General features: G+C 36.8%; 1 protein-coding gene across 4 annotated transcripts in view; it reads left to right on the top strand.

Annotated features, from left to right (window-relative positions):
* Positions 1–21,315, top strand: part of GXYLT2 (glucoside xylosyltransferase 2) — a 185,260-nt gene that overhangs the window by 147,355 nt on the left and 16,590 nt on the right. For 3 of the 4 annotated variants that reach the window (XM_045832469.1, XM_045832468.1, XM_045832471.1), the window contains exon 6: positions 6,274–6,446. In XM_045832469.1, the coding sequence (XP_045688425.1) occupies positions 6,274–6,446 (173 nt within the window). Of the gene's footprint in view, positions 1–6,273; positions 6,447–8,790; positions 8,831–21,315 lie in introns of all 4 variants that reach the window. The other variant, XM_045832470.1, reaches the window with a different exon arrangement.

Here is a 21,315-nt window from a genome sequence, read left to right on the forward strand (position 1 = left end):
GAATGTTTGCTTTCTAATTAGAAAATTTTTCATACTATCTTGTCTGGAGTAGAATAAATACAGGAAAAACTTTTTCTTTTTAACAGAGGAAAAAAGAATCAAAGTCTAATTCTGTATCAGCTTACTTTTGATATTTAAATTGATTAAATTTATTTCAGTATTATTCAACTTAACCATATATAAAATTTCTTCTCAAGATTTCCCTTTACAAACCTTCTACACTTTCCTGGTCACTTTTACTTGGCCTCTTCTTTTATAAAAATTATATTTTATTGATTGTGCTATTACAGTTGTCTCATTTTCTTCTCTCCTGTGTTTCCTTCCCCCCCTGTACCCTCCCTCCCACCATCATTCCCCCCGCCTTAGTTCATGTCCATGGGTCATACATATAAGTCCTTTGGCTTCTCCATTTCCCATACTGTTATTAACCTCCCCCTGTCTATTTTGTACCTACTATTTATGCTTCTTATTCCCTGTGTCTTTACCCCATTCTCCTCTGTCCCCTTCCCTACTGATAACCCTCCATGTGATCTCCATTTTTGTGATTCTGACCTTGTTCTAGTTGTTTGCAGAGTTGTTGTTTGTTTTTTTTTTTTTATGTTCGGTTGTTGATAGTCGTGAATTCATTGTCATTTTACGGTTTGGAGTTTTGATCATCTTCTTTTTCTTAGATAAGTTCCTTTAACATTTCATATAATAAAGGCTTGGTGATGATGAACTCGTTTAACTTGACCTTATCTGAGAAGCACTTTATCTGCCCTTCCATTCTAAATGAAAGCTTTGCTGGATAGAGCAATCTTGGATGTAGGTCCTTGCCTTTAATGACTTGGAATACTTTTTCCAGCCCATTCTTGCCTGTAAGGTTTCTTTTGAGAAATCAGCTGGTAGTCTAATGGGAACTCCTTTGTAAGTAACTGTCTCCTTTTCCCTTGCCGCTTTTAAGATTTTCTCCTTATCTTTAATCTTGGGTAATGTAATTACGATGTGCCTTGGTGTGTATTTCCTTGGGTCCAACTTCTTTGGGACTCTGAGTTTCCTGTACTTTCTGGAAGTCTATTTCCTTTGTCAGATTAGGGAAGTTCTCCTTCATTATGTTTTCTTTTTTTCTAAATTTAAAAAAAAATTTTATTTTAATTATTGTTCAAGTACAGTTTTATGCCTTTTACTCCCATCTCAGCTCACCCTGCCAGCCCTCCCCACCTCCCTCCCATTTCCAGCCCCCCCTTTTTATTGCCCATGTGTCCTTTATACTTGTTCCTTCAAACCCTTCACCCTTTTCCCCTGAAATTCCATGCCCCCCCCCCTCTGGTCACTGTCAGCCTGTTCTGAATTTCAGTGTCTGGTTATACAATTTTATCAAATTTCTGATTATTAAATTCCTTAAAACTTGTTCAGATATACCAGTTTCATAATGTTCTGTCTTAACAGCCTTTTAAAATTTTCCACTTTGTTATAAAATCTCTTACTTGCCCTTCTGCATTTTTAATTCTCTTGTTAATTAACCCAGTTAGCATCTCTTACACCCAAAACACTAAAGAGCAAATTCAAAAGTCCTAAGACAAGTTATCATTCTGTATATCTATATTTTTCCTTTTTAAGTACTGGGAAATTGTACTTTTAATGTCCTGATTTTTACAGTCTGCAAATATCTTAAGGTTAATAGCAAGAGTTGTGAGTGGATTTGATTTTTGTTCTAATTTCTGTCCTTCCACTTATTAAGGGTGTTTAAATGGCCAATTATTATAACAATATGAGAGCTCTGTGAAATTTAGAAGTTTTTCTGATTCATGACATTCATTTTCTGGCTAGAGACTATAGGATTTTAATGGTGACTAAACCAATAAGCCTTTTCTGGTTTAACTAGGAGCAAAAGACTTCCAATAAGAGCACAAATCGAAAGATACAGCCTTTCCAGATCCAACAGTTCATTTGCAGATTTAGTCTAAGAAAGATGGACAGCCCTGTCTTTCAACAGCTGTTCCAGAAACACAGGGAACCAGGTCCTTCGTCCTCTTTTGAACAGAATAAGGTTTAAGATCCCCTAAACTTGGAACCACAGCCTATTCAGCTAAGCACCTGATGCATATGCATTATCCAACTGGCCAAGAAAAAAAACCATCTCTGGAAGTAATGGGATCAATAGAAAACAAGAGACTCAAAACAAATTCTTACTAGAGTTGTGTTTGCCCACAACTATTTTCTTCTGCCAATCTAAATTTAGAAGACAGAAAAGGACTCACCACTTCCACCTTCTACAGAACCTGCAGATAAAAGACCAGAGAGGCTGCCGTAACAGTCCAGGGAGCCAGCAGTGCCCCAGCCCCAGCTAGTAATTATCCTGCTGGCTTGCCACAAGGTGTGGGAGGATACACACACACACACACACACACACATATGTATATATTTCCTTCCACCTTCTTTGAGGCTGGGCTAATAATAAAATTAACAGAGACAGATTAACATGCAAATAATCAAGATTTTAATACATGTGCACAGGGAATTCACAAAAGCATGAAAATTCCTAAAACAGTGAGGCAACATTGGCTGTATAAGACATTTTGAACAAAGATTTTATATATGGTCTGTCCAGAAGTTATCCAGCCATGTAATATGAAAAATAGAGACATTTATTGAAGAAGATATAAGATATCATACATAGGACAGTGATGCCTCAGTGCCCTTCAAAGTAGGCACCTTGGGACCTCACACAGTTCTCCCAATTGCCATCAGCTGTCCCATCGTATTTTCCTGAATTTCATCCACAGTCTGAAATCTCTTCCCTTTCAAAGCTGATTTTGATTTTGGGAAAAGTTGCAAGTAACAGGGTGCCAAATCTGGGCTATAGTGGGGCTGAGTAACCTGGGTGATTTTTTTCTTTTTTATTGTTGTTCAATTACAGTTGTCTCCATTTTTACCTCATCATGACCCCTGCCCCACCCATCCCCACCTCCTACCCTCAAACCTACCCCCTTTGGCTTTTTCCATGTGTCCTTTATACATGCTCCTTGATGGCCCTTCCCCTATTATCCCTCTCCCCCTGCTCTCTGGTAACTGTCACTTTGTTCTTTATTTCAATGTCTCTGGTTGTATTTTGCTTGCTTGTTTGTTTTGTTGATTAGGTTCCACTTATAGGTGAGATCATATGGTATTTGTCTTTCATCACCTTACTTATTTTACTAGCATAATGCTTTCCAGTTCCATCCATCCTGTCTCGAAGGGTAGGAGCTCCTTCTTCCTTTCTGCTGCATAGTGTAAATATACTACAGTTTTTTGATCCACTTATTTACTGATGGGCACTTAGGTTGCTTCCAGCACTTGGCTATGCACCCCAATGTTCATAGGATGGAGGGTGGGAGCTAGGGATGAATGGAGACACCTGGGTGATTTGATGTTTAGCCAAAAAGCTCTGCATGAGACATGATGCACAAATGGGTGTGTTGTCCATGATGAAGTTGCCAATTACCAGTTGCACATAGTTGCAACCTTCTGAATCATCCCAATAGTTTACGTGGAGAAACATTCAACCTTAACACAAAACTGTATGCAGATTTGTTTATCTGCTCAGTCATTTTGAATGTACTGGGCACATCGTCACATGCTCACTCAATGGTGTCTAACTGCCCCACCAACTAGTACAGTGAAGTCATCATTGTTCACACATGTGCATTCCAGTCCACTCTTTTTGGCAGCCAGATAACATCAGTGTCATGCAGACCATACTCATTATATTAACAATGGCTGGACTTTTTCCAGGTAGACCTCATAATACTCCCCAAAATACTATTGAACAAATGATATTTATAATTCTACCCCCTTTTACAGATGATGAAATGAGGTGCAGACAAACTACATAATTTACTTGAGTTCATACAACTAGTGGGAAAGTTCTGTATTCAAACCCAGTGGGTCAACTCCAGAGCATGCTCTATTTGCCAGTCAGCTAGCTATTAAGTCACAGCTAACACATGATAAAGCTGGGATTCAAAGCAGAATAATTCAGCTTCTCTTTTTCATTTCTAAATTGAGGTCAAGGAATTCAGTAACTTATCATGGTTATAGGACTAAGAGATGGTAGAAGCCAACTTTGAACATACATCTGTCTGACTCCAAAATCTTTTTATTTCATCTCTGCCTCAGAGTGCCTTCTCAGGGCTCAGTCCTCTAAGGACACTGCAGGAGGAAAAAAGATTTCATTTTGTAGTGGGTCCCACACTACTTGGGAAAGGGAAAAAATCAGCACCAATCTTAAACTCCATGAAGGCAGAAACTTTACACATAGCAGGTACTTAATAAAAATTTGTTAGGCAATTCATTCAGCAAAAAGAATCAGCAGGGGCTTAAGCAGGGACTACAAATGCAATGTCCAGGCAGGTATTATAAATTGGTAACATGACTCATTGAGTTATAAAAGGAAGCAATTGGGCTGGAGTAAAGCACAGTACAAAAGAACAAAAGTACTTCCAGATACCTTCATTCATATAATCTTGACACCCACCCTTTGCACTAAAGTGCAGAAAAGTCACACAGATAATAGAGTTGGGAAATAAATCTAGATAATGTGGCTTCAGGATGAGCATTATTTTCTCCCATTTCTGGACCATGTATGTGCAAGGGTAAAGGTGATGCAAGTAAGAGAAACATAATGGTGGAATGTAGATCTTCACAGGAAAGGAAAATCTCTTAGTGTGTTGTGAACAATTAGGGATTTAGTAGAGGGTGCCTGGATGTTCAGAGGCCTATCTTAAGACTGAGTGATAGAAATGCTATACACAGCCTGCCAGAAGGAATGTCTAATGGTCTCTTCATTCTTCGCTTTCATCTTAAAGCTTTCTTTAAGATGTACTCTTAAAGAAAGCGTACTCTCTAAGCAGTGCTCCTTCCCATGAGAAGAGAATGCTATCAACCCAACCAACAAGCACATCTTTAGATTGCTTTTCTATTTTTTAAGTGCTGTTCAAGTACAATTATCTCCATTTTCACCTTACCCCCGCCCTGCCCTTCCCATCCCTGCCTCCCACCCTGAACCTACCCCCTTTGGCTTTGTCCATGTCCCTTTCCCTATTTTCCCCCATTATCCCTCTTCTGACAGTGCTAATTTATTTGCTCTAATGCTTCTGTGTGCTCAAATGGGCCTTTCTCATGATCAGTAACACACATTCATGGAGAACTCTGATCCATGTTCCTCTAGTCCCTGCCCTTAAAGCCATAAAGCTGAAGGGCCAGGAAGCTGGAGAGTCATGAATTATTGCTAATTGTATAATCCTAGTAACCAAGAGGAGTTTTTCTGAGTTCAACAGGATTATAGCAGAGTTTCTTGACGTGGTACTGCAACTACTGCAGGGACTGTCCTGTTCATTGTGGGATGTTTGGAGCATCCCTGTTCTCCATCCACCAGATGTTAGTTTCAGTCTTTCTCATGTATGACAACCAGTACCTTCCCTCTAAACATTGCCAGCTGGCCTCAGGGGAAGGGGTAATTTTACCCCTGCTAAGTACCACTGGATTAGAGATATAAACACCCATGAGTACATGCATATACATGTTCACCCACAGTGTATATAATCACCTTGGCATAGCAACTATTTGGGGGCTTTGCTTCTTTCTTTGGATTTTTTCCCTTTACTGTTATAGTTTTTTTCTTATTTGTTTATTATTTTGTATGTTTTTTTTCTTTGTTGGTTGGCTAGTTGGTTTTTAATCCTAAGAGGAATTTTTGCTTTAATCTTGACTCCTATTTTTTTGGTTCTGTCCATTTCACAAAAGTCTTTCTGAAGAGTTGATTGTATCTGCTAACACTATTGACTACAACTGTGTGCTTAGCACCCTGCCAAGCATTGTGCATGTTTTTTCTTTAAGTTTAATCATCAAAATAAGAGGGAGGTGCTGTTATTCCCATATTACATGCAAAGAAACTGAAATACAGGGAAATTAAGTCACTGGACCTAGGATTCACCGTATTTGAGTGAGAGAGCTGGGATTCAGACAAACTGTCTGAACAAGGGGTGTCTGATGCCCTTGTTTGCCTTCTTGTCCCCTGTTCTCCTTTTTTGTGGTGGGGGGAGGTGGGTGAAACCTACAATATCACTAATGTGTGCCCTTTTAATTCCTGATCTCAGGATATTAACAAATGTGAAATTTGGCCTAAGTCATAATCACACACGCACATTTAAATCTTGTGCTATGTGCAGTTTATGTAAACTTTGGTTTAATTGCCAGGAGTGCAGAGGAGAGCTGGCAGTGACTGTGAACACATTTTTCTCTTGTCACCACCAGAGTGTCTCTACGTGTTCCCCTGCCAGTGGAACTACCGTCCTGATCACTGTATGTATGGAAGCAACTGCAAAGGGGCTGAGCTTGAAGGTGTGTCTGTTCTGCATGGAAACCGAGGTGTCTATCATGATGATAAGCAGCCAACTTTCAAAGCACTCTATGAAGCAATACGGGATGTAAGTGCATTCATTCGGTAGACATATGCTTACCAGCACAAAGTAGTATGGGTACTTTGGTCATAATGTTCTTCAAAGCTAAATAATTCCCCGCAAGCACTGAGTTACACCAGTTTTCCTCAAACTCAGTCACTCTATTTCAGTATACACAATTGCCCCTTAATACTATACTTTATTCACTCTTTACTTAATATTTACATGTAAGTCACTCACTTTGGTTCCCTGAAATTCACTAAAGCAAGAACTTTTATATCAGAAAGGGAAACCCTGTGTCAATTTCCATGATAGAGGATACTGGGTTAGGGTAAAGATAATACAATAAGAAGAAAATAATACTCACTTCAAGCTAAGTGTTGCCTTGTTGTCAGCTCTACCCTGTTGAACAATCAGGTGTGGAGGTGCTCAATTAGAACAGCAGACAAAGTGAAAATAATAGTTAAGTCTTTATTTATGTACCACACCTTTTTCATCTGCTCATCTACTGATAAGTACTTGGGTTGTTTCCTAATCTTGGATATTGTACATAGCACTGCAGTGAACATGGTGTGCTGTGTTACATTTACTAAATGGAGTAGTACTCAACCTTAAAAAAATTTATAACAGCATGTCATAATACTTGTGGCAGCATGGATAGACCTAGAGATTATTATGCTAAGTGAAATCAGCCAGTCAGAGAAAAACAAATACCTTATGACCTCACTCATACATGGAATCTAATGAACAAAATAAACTAACAAACAAAATTGAAACAGAGGCATGGACACAGAGACTGACAGCTGTCAGAGGGGAAGGGTTTGGAGGACTGGATGAAAGAGGATGAAAGGGTTAAGGAAAAATATGCATATACATAACACAAAGACACAGACAACAGTGTGGTGACAGCTAGAAGGAAAAGGGGAGGGTGGAGATAGGTGGAGATGGGCAAAGAGGGGATAAATGGGTACAGAAAGACACTTAGTTTGGGTCAATGGGCACACGATGCTGTGTGCAGATGATGTTTTATTGAGGTGTGCACTTGAAACCTGAGTGGTTTTGTGAACAATATCCCCCCAATAAATCCAAAATTTAAAAAAAAATGTATGTGCTTTATTTATGTACTGCAACAGTACAAGCAAAAGAAAATAAAAGAAGCTCCAGCTCCTTGGTATGCAATATTTCATTTTTACACACCAAAGAGTGCTGGGCAGGAATCAAGTGACTGTAACAAAAAAGCAGCACTCATCTCAAGGCTCCTTAAATTTTATGGACCCCTCAGCCAAGGGATGAGGGATGAGAAGGAAAAGAGGGAGGAGTGCAGAAGCAGTTTCCTCTCTCTCCCTTAATAAGAAAGCCTTCAAACAAGATGCTTGGGACAGGACTGCAGACAGACATGCTCGAGAACATGGCGGGTAGTCATTGAGTGTGACAGCAACTCCCTCAAGAAAAATATAGTGCACTGCTTGTGTGCCAAGTCTGGTGTGGGGAGGGCAGCCTTTCCCAGAGGTCTACCAAGATGCCTTGTCACTGCCTATGGTTGAGTCAGAGATATCACACCTAGCATTTTGGCCTGGAACTGCACTCCTCAAAGCCTGAGGACTTCTCTTACTACCTTGAAAAGACTGATTACCAAATGTTGAGGAGAACTAAAATATATATGTGAACTACCTTTTTGTAGTAAATGGAAAGATTGAAATAAACTTACTTTGAGGTTCACCATCTAAAATCATGAAAGTGCTGCCTCCTAGTACACTGGTCCCCCAGTGTCCATGGGAAATAAGAAATAAGTGGATACCTGAAACTGTAGATAGGGACAAATCCTATATAAACTATGTTTTTTCCTATACAGTAATCCCCCTTATTCACAGTTTCACTTTCCATGGTTACAGTCACCAACAGTGAGACACAATCCAAAAATGTTAAATGAAAACTTCCAGAAATAAACAATTTATAAATTTTAAATTGCTTACCTTCCTAAGTAGTATGATGAAATCTCTCATGCCACCAGCTCATTAGTCACTTAGTAGCCATCTCAGTTATTACAGTAAATTCTTATAATTATTCTATTTTACTGTTAGTTATTGTTGATTTTTACCATAACTAATTTATAAATTTAAAATTTTTAATTATTTTTATTTTTCAATTGCAGTTGACATTCAATATTATATTAGTTTTAGGTGTACCACATAGTTATTAAAAATTTATTTAACCTACAAAGTGGACCCTTGATAAGTCTAGAACCCACCTGACATGATACACAGTTATTACAATATTAGTGACTATATTCTGTATGCTGTTCTTTACATTCCATGACTATTTTATAACTACTAATTTGCACTTCTTAATCCCTTTATATTTTTCACCCCAGGCCCCTAGCCCTCCCAGATGTGGAATTGCTAGATCATAAGGTAGTTCTATTTTTTAATTTTTTGAGGAAAATTCATGCTCTTTTCCATAGTGGCTGTACCAATTTACAATCCCATCAACAGTGTATGAGGATTCCCTTTTCTCCACATTCTCTCCAGCAACTGTTTAGTGATCTATTGATAATAGCCATTCTGACAGGTGTAAGGATGGTGCTGGGTTTTTCTCATGATGGTTTTAATTTGCATCTCTCTGATAATTAGTGATGTTGAGCATCTTTTCATATGTCTATTGGCCATCTACATAGCCTTTTTGGAGAAATGTCTATTCAGGTCCTTTGCACATTTTTTAATTAGAGTTTTTTGTAGTTAAGTGGTTTGAGTTCTTCATATATTTTAAACAATATTTTAGATAATCATCCCTTATTGAATGTATCATTGACAAATGTCTTCTACCATTTACTAGGTAGTCTTTTCATTTTGTGAAGGTTTCCTTTGCCGCTCAAAACCTTTATAGTTTAATGTAGTCCCATTTGTTTATTTTTTTTTTTTTGCTTTTTTTTTGTCCAAGAAGATAGATCCAAAAAATATGTTACCAAGAGAAATATCAAAGAGTTGATTGCCTATATTTTAATCTAGGATTTCTATGGTTTGGGGTTTATACTTAAGTCTTTAATCCACTTTGAGGGGTGTGTGTGTGTGTGTGTGTGTGTGTGTGTGTGTGGTATAAGAAAGTGATCTTGATTAATGTTTTTCAGGTTGATGTCCAGTTTTCTTAACACTATTTATTGAAGAGAATTTCTTTACTCACATGTAGGCATGGTTTCAATTCTGAGCTCTATACTCTGATCCATTGACCTATGTTCTGTTTTTATGCCAGTACCATGCTATTTTGATTACTATAGGCTTGTGCTGTAGGTTGATATCAGATAGCATGATACCTTCAACTTTGTCCTTTCTCAAGATTACTGTGTCTCTTTGTTCATATAAATTTCAGGATTATTTTGTTTTAGATCTGTGAAAAATGTCATTGGTATTTTGATAGAAATTGTATTGAATCAATAGTTTGCTTTGGGTAGTACAAACATTTTAATGATGCTAATTCTTTCTATCCATGATCATAGAATATGCTTTCATTTATTTGTATCTTCTTCAGTTTCTTTTCTTAATGTCTTATATTATTCTGAGTACAAGTCTTTTACCTCCTTGGTTAAATTTATTCCTAGATATTTCTTCATGCAATAGAAAATGGGAATTTTTAAAATTTCATTTTCTGATAGTTCCCTATTTGTGTATAAAAATGCAGTTAATTTCTGAACATTAATTTTACATCCTGCTTCTTTACTGGATTCATTTGTCAGTTCTAATAATTTTGGGTGGGAATTTTTAGGGCCTTCTTTATATAGTACCATGCCATCTACAAGTAATGGCAGTTTTACTTCTTGCTTTTTAATTTACTTCTTGCTTCTTACTTTTCTTTCTTTTTCTTCTCTGATTGCTGTGGTTAGAACTTCCAATATTATGAAGAATAAAAGTGGTGAAAGTGGATATCTTTGTCTTGTTCCTGATCTCAAGGAAAATTCTTTTAGCTTTTCCCACTGAGTATGATTTTAGCTTTGGGTTTGTCATATATGGTCTTTATTGTGTTGACATACATTTCCTCTTTCCTGAGACTTTTTTATCATAAATTGATATTGGATATTGTCAAATGCTTTCTGCATTTATTTATATAATCACATAACCTTTTATTTTTCATTTTGTTTATGTGGTGAATTACTTTAATTTGCAAATATTGAACCAACATTGCATCCCAGGAATAAATCCCACTTGATCATGGTGTGCAATCTTTTTAATGTATTGCTGAATTTGGTCTTCTAATGTTTTGTTGAGGATTTTAGCATCTATATTCATCAGGGATATTGGCCTATAATTTTCTTTTTTGTAATGTCCTTGTCTGGTTTTGGATTTAGGGCAATCATAAAATGAGCTTTGTATCCTTATCTTCTCTTGAATTTTTAACAATAATTTCAGAAGGGTGGGTGTTAATTCTTTGAATTTTTGGTACAAATCATCTGTGATGCCATCTGCTTCAGGACTTTTGTCTTTTGCAAGCTTTTTGACTACTGCCTCAACTTCATTAGTAGTTATTTGTCTGTTCAATTTTTCTATTTCTTCTTGATTCAGTATTGAAAAATTTTGTGTTATAGGAATTTAGCCATTTCTTCCAGAATGTCCAAATTGTTGGCAAATATTTTTATAGTATTTTTTATAGTACTTTGTATTTCTGTAGTGTCAGATGTCACTTCTCCTCTTTCGTTTCTAATTTTAATTATTTGGGTCCTCTCTTTTTTTTTCTTAATAAGTCTGTTTAAAGGTTTATATTTTCAAAGAACCAGCTCTTGATTTTATTAATCACTTGTACTGTGTTTTTAGACTGTATTTTTAGTTCCCATTTAATTTTTATTTTTTATTCCTAATCACTTTGAGCTTTGTTTGTTCTTTTTTTTTTAGTCGCTTCAGGTGTAAGGTTAGATTGTTTATTTAAGTTTTTCTTGTTTCTTGAAGTAGGTCTGTATTGCTATGAATTTCCCTCTTAGAACTGCTTTGGCCATTTTCCATAGATTTTAGGTAATTATGATTTTATTTTCATTTGTCTCAGAGTATCTTTTTATTTCTTTCTTGATGTCATTATTGACCCATTCATTGTTTAGTAACATGTTATTTAGTCTTAACATGTTTATGTGTTGTCCAGTCTTCTTGTAATGAATTTATAGTCTCATACCATTGTGGTTGGAGATGATGTTTGATATGATTTCCATCTTCTTAAATTTATCAAGACTTGTTTTGTGGCTTATCATGTGGTCTGTCTTGGAAAATATTCCACATGCTCTTGAAAGAATATGTATACTTTCTGTCTGGATAATCTATCCACTGATATCAATGGGTTCTTAAACTCCCCTACAATTACTTTATTGCTGTTTATCTCTCTTTTTGCATTTGCTTTATATATTTAGGTGCTCTTACATTAGGTATGTAAATTTTTTACCAGAGTTATATTCTCTTGTTTGATTGATCCTTTTATCTTTGTAATATGTCCTTACTTATCTCTTAATACAGTTTTTTCAAAGTCTATTTTACTCATTATTGCTAACTCAGCTTTTTTTTTGTTGCATAAAATATCTTTTCTCATTCACGTACTTTCTGTCTGTGCATTTCTATCTGAAGTGGGTCTCAAAAACAGCATATTTATGGGTCATGTTTTCTTATTTATTTATCTACCCTATGTGTTTTCATTGCACCATTTAATTTCTTTATATTCATGGTGATTATGATAGGTATGTGATTTTTGGCATTTTATTATTTATATTTGGGCTTTTATTTTCTTCTTGTTGTCTTAAAAAAGTCCATTTAACATTTATTGTAATACTTGTTTGATACTCCTTTGATACTACCTGAAAAAGTCAATACTCCTTTGACTTTTTTTTTTGTCTGGGAAGCTCTTTATCTTTCCTTCAATTCAAAATTATTGTCTTTCTAGGTAGAGTAACTTTAGTTATAAGTCACTTTATTCATCACTGTGAATATTTTGAACCTTCTGGACTTCAAAGTTTCTGTTGAGAAATCAGCTGAGAGTCTTAGGGAACTCCCTTTTCTCTTGCTGCTTTTAAGAGTCTTCTGTCTTTATTCTTTAGCATTTTAATTATAAAACATCTTGGTTCATATTGTTTGGGACTCTCAGCTTCTGAACTTGTATGTCTATTTTCTTCATCTGCTTAAGAAATTTTCGGTCATTATTTCTTCAAATAGATTTTCAATTCCTTTCTCTCTCTTTTAACTTCCTGGTACCCATGTAATGTAAATGTTTTTACCCATAATGTTGTCCCAGAAGTTCTCTAAACTCTACTCATTTTTAAATTATTTTCTTTGTTTTTGTTATTCCAGTTTAGTGTTTTCCTGTGCCTTGTGTTTTAAGTTGCAGATTCAGTCTTTTTATATAACTAATCTTCTGTTGATTTCTTAGTGTTATTTTCATTTAAGTTATTTTATTCTTCACTTTAACTATTTTTAATGATTCTTATGTCCTTTTTTAAGTTTACTATATTTTTGTTGAAGTTCTTACTAAGTTCATCCATTCCTCCCCTAATTTCATTGACAATTTCAAGACATAGAGTAGGAGTCAACAAACTTGGTACAAATCTGTCTTGCTGCTTGTTTTTGTAAGATGTGTGGACTAAGAATTTTTTAATTTTTTATTATTCTCTTTCAAATTTTTTTCAGTTCCCTGTTTTTATCTGAGAATGGGTTTTTAAATAGTTGGAAAAAATGAAAAGAAGAATAATATTTTAGGACATGAGAAAATTATATGAAGTTTAAATTTCAGCATTTGTAAATAAAGTCTTATTGAGAATAGTGGCAACCATTCATTTATGTATTGTCTATGTCTGCTTTCATACCGCAATGGTAGAAATGAGTAGCAGTAAATTGACCATGTTAGCCCTCAAAGTCTAAAATATCTATTATTTTACAGAAGTTTGCTGAGCTCTTACTTAAAGCATGTAGACTTTTTCAAAGTTTTTTTTTTCTTTAGGATTTAGGAATCCTCCCAGATTCATTAGCTGGCTTTGGCAGGAGTGAGGTAGCAGATGAATCCTGCAGCACAGTAACACATTTTGCCTTCATTAGAATGTGCATTTCACAAAGGAGAATACCAGAGAATTTCAGATCTGAAATTCTCAGAATTGCCTTCTTTGTAAAGAAAGTTTTGGAAGCCTGTAAGCTTCCTGTTAACCCCTCTTTTCCTATATTACCAGGTGTTGGTATGCAAAGGCCAGGGAATTTACTTAAATAGGAAACTTGTTTTGTACTTAGTGATACCATCACATTTAGATATTCAAATGCTGACTCCAGGCAAACCCATCAAGGAGCACAAATGGAATATAAAGGGGTATGCAGCAGGTATGTACACATCAGAGCCATTCTTGGAATTTCTTTGTAATCTGTCAGTCCTGGATTGGAATTGAGCAAATATGGTTCTTGAGTACACTCTATCTTGTTTGTTTTCTGGAAGATCAAAAAGAGTGTTTCATAAATGGTCTTACCAAATATACTCAATGATGTTGTTCAGCTGGGTCTAAAAATTCCTTTTTTCATTCAAGCCTTTCCATCAGAAATACAATAACACCATTATGAAATGTGAGTAAATGTGAACAGATTCCATTATAAAAGATGTATTTTCCAATTCTCTACAGTGATGTGCATCACAGTGTAGTGGGGTCAGGGCTTTGGGAATAACAGTCCTGAGTTTGGGTCAAAATTTTGTCACTTTTTTCTTAATTAGTTGTTAGCTCTCAGCTCTTCCCTTACTGGGCCTCAGTTTCCTCATCTTTGACATGGAGATAAGATTATGTACCTCATATATAAGTACCTCACAGTATTCTGAGGTACATATGTACCTCACAGGATTGTGAGATTTCAAAAAATGATGGTCTTTAAACTTCTGGTACACAGCATCCAACATATTGTTGTGCACAATAATTATAAATTGTTTTTTTTATAAGTTTCTCACATATATTTCCTTACCTTGCTTACACTTCCTCGTTTGCTCTTTCTTCCTCTTTTTCTTTCTCTTTCTCACCATATTTCTCTCAGTTCACATCTCTCTTTGAAAATATTTTCCCTTTCCTGTCTCCCTTCCCCTCTCTCACTCTCAATCTCTCTCTCCATACACACACCTCTTTCTCACCCCCCTCTTTTTCGTGCATACATACACATCCTAATCCTGTGTGTATGTGTTTGTATAAAGGGAAAGTACAATCTCTTTCCTTCATGAGCCAAGGAAATTCATCTATCAGATGGCATTCTTTCAGTAATTCTTTCAGCAATCACCTAAGAAGAACCTATTTTGTGCAAGAAAACTTCTAGGTTTAGGGAAGTCAAAATTTAACAATACCGGCAAAGCCCTATGTATATGAAACATATGTTCTAGGTAGGGGAAGCCAGATAATACACATATGAACAAAGAAATTTTAAAAATTGCATCAAATAGTAGGAGGAACAAAAGTGAACCAGGGCAGGGTGATGGGCTGAGTTTCAGGTAAAGAGGAGCATTGATGAGCCACGGTCCTCGGTGTGGCCTATGCAAGCCTAAGACTAGATCATATAGAAACACCCTTGGGAAAATCTGGGGGAAGATACTGCTAAGTAGAGCAAATAACCTGGTGAAAGTTACCAAGACAGAAAGAAGTTTGTTGTTCCTGAAGGACAGGGAAGAAGTCACAGTGAATAGAAGGATGAGACAAAGGGAGAGGAGATAAGCACAGAAAGTTCTAGGTAACATGGAACCTTCAGAGTAAGAGAGGAGTTGGACTCTTATTCTAATTGCAATGAGAAATCCCTGCATAAATATGATATGCTCTGATTTGTACTTTTAAAATATCACCTTGGAAACTTGGTGAAAGAGTACAAGAGTGAAAATACAAAGGCACTTTAAAGAGACTTGTTAAAACTACTCAGGTGAGAGATGGGGCTGGCATACATTTCTGTGATAGCAAAAATATGGGAAGCATTAGCCGTATTTGGGCTATGTTGTCAAGATGGAATTACAACACTTGTTGATGGATGATTGTTGAGGGATATAGGGGAAAGAGAGAAATCAAGGATGACTCCATGATGCTATGAAAAAAAGTGTCCTGATTGGGAGCAGATGGCAGCAAGGTAGGTGGGAGTGGAGTGCTGTTCTTCCTGTGCCCAGCTAGAACACTTAGCCAATCTTCTGAGGAACAGAGTAAACAGCCAATGGAATCCCAGCTTATATGAAGTTTGGAGGCAAAAAATTGCAGAGGACATTAAAAAACAGATGGTGAGGAGATTATGCTGGTGCAGTAAGATGCCTGGAATCTGTGCAGGGTCCTAGGCCACTGTGGCCACTGGCCCAGTGCCTGCCACAAGACATGAGGAGGAGTGTTAGATCACCAGCTCCCTCTCCTGCCAGAGCAGGGAGGGCAGCCCAGCACCAGGAAGCACCTGGATGCTAGAAGTCGCTGGGGAGAATAAAGACAAAGTAGGAGACACACAGAGGCAGTTTACACCTGCTAGGATTGTGGACAACTGCACCACAGAAATTGAGGTGCCAGGCAACATCTGGAGAAGGGAGGAGTTGGGTCATGTAGGACCTTGACTTGAATAGTCTCCAGACAAGTTGGAAAGTTGGACTATGTGAAAAGCCATGCACTTGTTAAGAACAGTAGGCAGCTGCTTTGTAAGAAACTCTTAAGCAGCGGCTGGCTCACCCCTAGGGTGATTTGAGCTGCACACCTAGAGACTGAGTGGTTAAGTGGAACTGCACACCTGAGCTTGTCTCACATTGTGTGCCCAGAGGCTGGGTGCCTGAGTGGAACCAGGTGCCCAAGACTGACTTGTGCTCTGTGCCCAGAGACTGAATGGCTGATTTGAGCCTGGTAGCTCATGGAGGACCTGGGATGGCAGAGGCTGGGAAACTGTAAATATTGCCACCCAGACCTGATCCTGATCCTCTCAAAACATAGGAAGAGAGAAAAGTGAAGCCCAGTCCCCATCTTCCTGTGCCATCTAGGAAGACCAGCAGAACTCCCTGAAAAGGTTTAAAGTCAACAGGATGCTTTTTTTTCTGTTTGGATCCTCTCTCTCTTTTTTATTTCCTTTTTTTTCTTCCCCCACGTGAGACAATAGACATGGAGTTATGAATGGTCCGGAGACAGATCAAAAAGGGTAGAACAAGGCTAAACCCCAAAACTGAAAAACTGAGACTTTGCTATCCAGTAGAGCTGGCATTTTATTGTTTATGAGTATTATTATTATCTTTTAATTATCTTTACCACCTTTATTTTATTAGTATTCTTTAATTTTTCTTCCTTATTTTAGTTTCCCTCTTTTTATTTTTGTTTAATTGCATTGTTTGACTGATTTTCCTTATTCTCTCTTTATTATATTTTAATTTTCCTTCTTTTACTTCACCTGTGTTTCAGTAACATCCTACTCTTGATCAGGTACTTTCTATTCTGGTTATCCAAATCATAGATTTCTTCTCACATTATTGTTGTTCCACTACTATTGCCAATAATTGTTGTTCCATACAGTTGTACATCCTACAGAGCAACCATCCCTGATCTTAGGACACTTCACTTCAATACTGAGCATTATTATCATTTTGGTTAACTATTCTTTTTCACACTACCCCTACTTTCTGTCCTTTACTCTCACTATATCTCATCATCTAAACTTGCACAAGTGCTCTGTTTTCTGAAGTCAACTCACAATCCTCCTCCCCTCTAACAATAGTATTATCCCTCTTCCATCTTGTATAAAAACTGGCTAGTTGTATAAAATATCACAGTTAACACTATACTTATCCAAAGAATCTCCTATCTCTTCTCTACTTGCTGGTACTTTAAATCCCATAAGATACTCTCCTGCTGTCTTAATCCATTTTGCTCACTCCCTGCCACCAATCACATACAAGAATAGGTGGGAGGTGCAAACATCAGTATAACTCCTGGAGGAGAAAAACCACCAAGAAAGGAACCACCTAAAGGTAAAAACCCAAGTACAACAAGTGAACACACAGGAACAGAAAAAAGCGCAAACCTAGAGCATCCAGACAAGGAGATCAAAGAGACTACACCACTGAATCTCACAGAATTCCTACCATAAAAGGTCACCCTACAAAGACACCTAGCAAAGCAAAACATCAGGAAGAGGAGAGACAAACAAAAAGATTTACCTAAAATGGGTAGACACAAAAGAACCTGCAAACAAAAGGAATGGAAGACTCCTCACTAAGAGAGCTAAATGCAATGGAGGTAACCAAACAACCAGATATAAAATTCAAAATAATGGTTATAAAGATGGTCAAGGAACTCACAGACAACTACAAGGAACTGAGACAGAACTACATCAGCATTAAAAAGGAAACAGAAACTACAAACAAAAAGCAGGAAAAATTGAACAATAAAATCTCAGAAATAAAAATCACATTAGAAGGAATTACAAGCAGGCTACATGAAGGAGAGGATAGAATGAGTGAACTGGAGAACAAGGTAGAAAAAGAACACCCAGGTGGAGCAAGAAAGGGAAGAGAGACTCAGAAAGAATGAAGAGGGGGTAAGGGAAAGGCAAGACAGCATGAGACATAATAATATCTGTATAATAGGGACAGAAGAAGAAGGAGGAGGAGGAGGAGGAGGAGAAGGCAGAGGAGAAGGAGGGGGAGGAGGAGGAGAAAGGGACAGAAAACCTGTTTGAAAAAAGAAATGATGGAAAACTTCCCTAATTTGATGAGAGAAAAAGTCACATATCCAGGAAACACAGAGAGTCCTAATCAAGAAGAACACAAAGAGGCCCATTTCAAGACATATCATAATGAAAATGGCAAAATTCCAAGACAAAGAGAGAATCTTAAAGGCAGCAAGGGAGAAACAGGAAGTAACATACAAAGGAGCCCTGGTAAAGCTAACAACTGACTTCTCAATGGAAATGCTCCCAACCAGAAGAGAATGGCAAGAAATATTCCAAGTAATGAGAACCAGAGGCCTGCAACCAAGACTACTTTACCCAGCAAGGCTCTTATTCAAGATAGAAGGCCAAATAAGGAGCTTCCCAGATGAAAGGAGTCTAAAAGAATACATCTCCACCAAACCAGTTCTGCAAGAGATGCTAAAGGGGCTGCTTTAAGAAATGGAAGGAAAAGAGTGAGAGAGAGAGGATCACAGGTATGAAAAAAATGGCAATGAATAAGTACCTACTAATAATAACTTTAAACCTAAATGGATTAAATACTCTAATCAAAAGACATACAATAGCTGAATGGATAAGAAAGCATGACCCACACATATGCTGCCTACAGGACACCCACCTCAGGACACAAGACCTACACAAACTGAAAGTGAAGGGCTGGAAACTAATTGTCCAAACAAATGGTCAGGGAAAAAAAAGATAGGGTAGCAATACTCATATCACTCAAAAGACACTACAACACAAGGGCCATAAAAACAGACCCAGAAGGTCACTTCATAAATCTCAAGGAAAGAATCCATCAAGAAGACATAAATTTTGTAAATGTATATGCACCCAACATAAGAACACCCAAATACATAAAGAAAATCTTGGAGGACTTCAAGAAAGATATTGACAGCAACACAATTATAGTAAAGGATTTCAACACTCCACTGTCAAAAGTAGATAGATCTTACAAACAAAATATCAACAAAGATATTGTGGCATTGAACAATGTCCTACATCAAATGAACTTAAGCGATATATATATGGAAACTTTCATCCCAAAGAAGCAAAATACACATTCTTTTAAAATGCACATGGAATATTTTCAAAGATAGACCACATAATAGGACACAAAACAAGCCTCAACAAATTCAAGAAAATTAAAATCATATCAAGAATTTTCTCAGACCATGAGAGACTGAAACTAGAAACCAACCTCAAGGAAAAAAAGCAAAACCCCTCAAACTCACGGAGATTGAATAACATGGTATTAAACAATTATCACATTCTTGAATGTGTCAAGATGAGATCAAGGAAGAAATCAAAAGGTTTCTGGAAACAAACTAAAATGAACTCAACAACCCAAAACCTATGGGACACAGCTAAGGCAGTCCTGAGAAGGAAATTCGTAGTGATATAGGCCTACCTAAAAAAGACAGAAACATTTCAAATACACTACCTAACCCTATACCTACAAGAACTCGAGGAACAGCAACAAAGACAGCCCAGAGCAAGGAAGGAAATGACCAAGATCAGAGCAGAATTAAATGAGATAGAGACTGAAAGCATGATTCTGAGGATCAATAAATCTAGGAGCTGATTCTTTGAAAAGATAAACAAAATCAATAAGCCTTTAAGCAGATTCCTCAAGAATAAAAGAGAAAGAACCCATATAAACACAATCAGAAATGAAAGAGGAGAGATTACAACTGATACCACAGAAATACAAAGGATTTAAGAAATTACTCTGAAGAACTATACGCCAAGAAATTTGAAAAACTAGGTGAAACAGACAAATTTGTAGAAAAATATAATCTTCCAAAAGTCAATGAAGAAGAAGAAGAAAGCTTGAACAGACCAATAACAGCAGATGAAATTGCTGAAATTGATTACAGCAGATTGAAGCTGTAATCAAACAACTCCTGTCTGGCTGGCGTAGCTCAGTGGATTGAGCACGGGCTGCGAACCAAAGTGTTGCAGGTTCGATTTCCAGTCAGGGCACATGACTGGGTTGCAGGCCATGATCCCCAGCAACCCCACATTGATGTCTCTCTCTCTCTCTATCTTTATCTCCATCCCTTCCCTCTCTAAAAATAAATAAATAAAATCTTAAAAAAAAAACTCCTGACACACAAAAGCCCTGTACCTGAGAGTTTCACAGGAGAATTCTACAAAGCATTTAAGGAAGACTTGCCCCTATCCTTCACAGACTATTCCAAAAAATCCAAGAAGGTGGAAGACTCACAAACTCTTTTTTGTGAAGCCAGCATCATTCTAATCCCAAAACCAGATAAAGACACAACAAAGAAAGAAAATCTCAGGACAATATGTCTGATGAACATAGATACTAAAATCCTCAACAAAATATTGGGAAGCCACATCCAGCAATATATTAAAAAGATTATACACCATGACCAAGTGGAATTCATCCCAGGGTTGCAAGGATGGTACAATATTTGCAAATCAATAAATGTAAAGCATCACATAAACAAAAGCAAAGACAAAGATTACATGATCATATCAGTAGATATTGAAAAAGCATTTGATAAGGTACAGCACCCATTTATGATAAAAAAAACAGCAAAGGGGGAATAGAGGGAGCATTCCTCAACATAATAAAGGCCATATATGAGAGGCCCAGCCAACATCATACTCAATGGGGAAAAATTAAAAACTTTCCCACTAAGATCAGGAACAAGACAAGGTTGTCCACTTTCAACAGTTCTATTCAACATAGTATTGGAAGTTCTAGACACAGCAGTTAGACAAGAAAAGGAAATAAAATGCATCCACATTGAAAAAGATGAAACAAAACTATCACTGTTTTCAGATAACATGATAGTGTACATAGAAAATCCTATAGACTCCACTAAAAACAATGCTTGACCTATAAATGAATTTGGCAAAACAGCAGGATACAAAGTCAATATTCAGAAATCAAAGGCAGTTTTTTACACCAACAATGAAATATCAGAAACAGAAATCAGGAAATAATTCCCATTTTACATAACAACAAGAAAAATAAAGTACCTAAGAATAAACCTAATGAAGGAGATAGAAGACCTGTACTCAGAAAACTACACCACACTGAAGAAAGAAATTAAAGAAGACACAAACAAGTGGAAACATACCGTGTTCATGGATCTGAAGAATTAACATCATCAAAATATCCATACTACCCAAATAACTTATAGATTCAATGCAATCCCTATTAAAGTACCAACAGAATATTTTACAGACATAGAACAAACACTTCAAAAATTTATATGGAACCA

Source organism: Phyllostomus hastatus, unplaced genomic scaffold (genome assembly GCF_019186645.2).
Source record: "Phyllostomus hastatus isolate PE091 unplaced genomic scaffold, TTU_PhHast_1.1 phas_contig_16, whole genome shotgun sequence".
Lineage (NCBI taxonomy): Eukaryota > Metazoa > Chordata > Mammalia > Chiroptera > Phyllostomidae > Phyllostomus > Phyllostomus hastatus.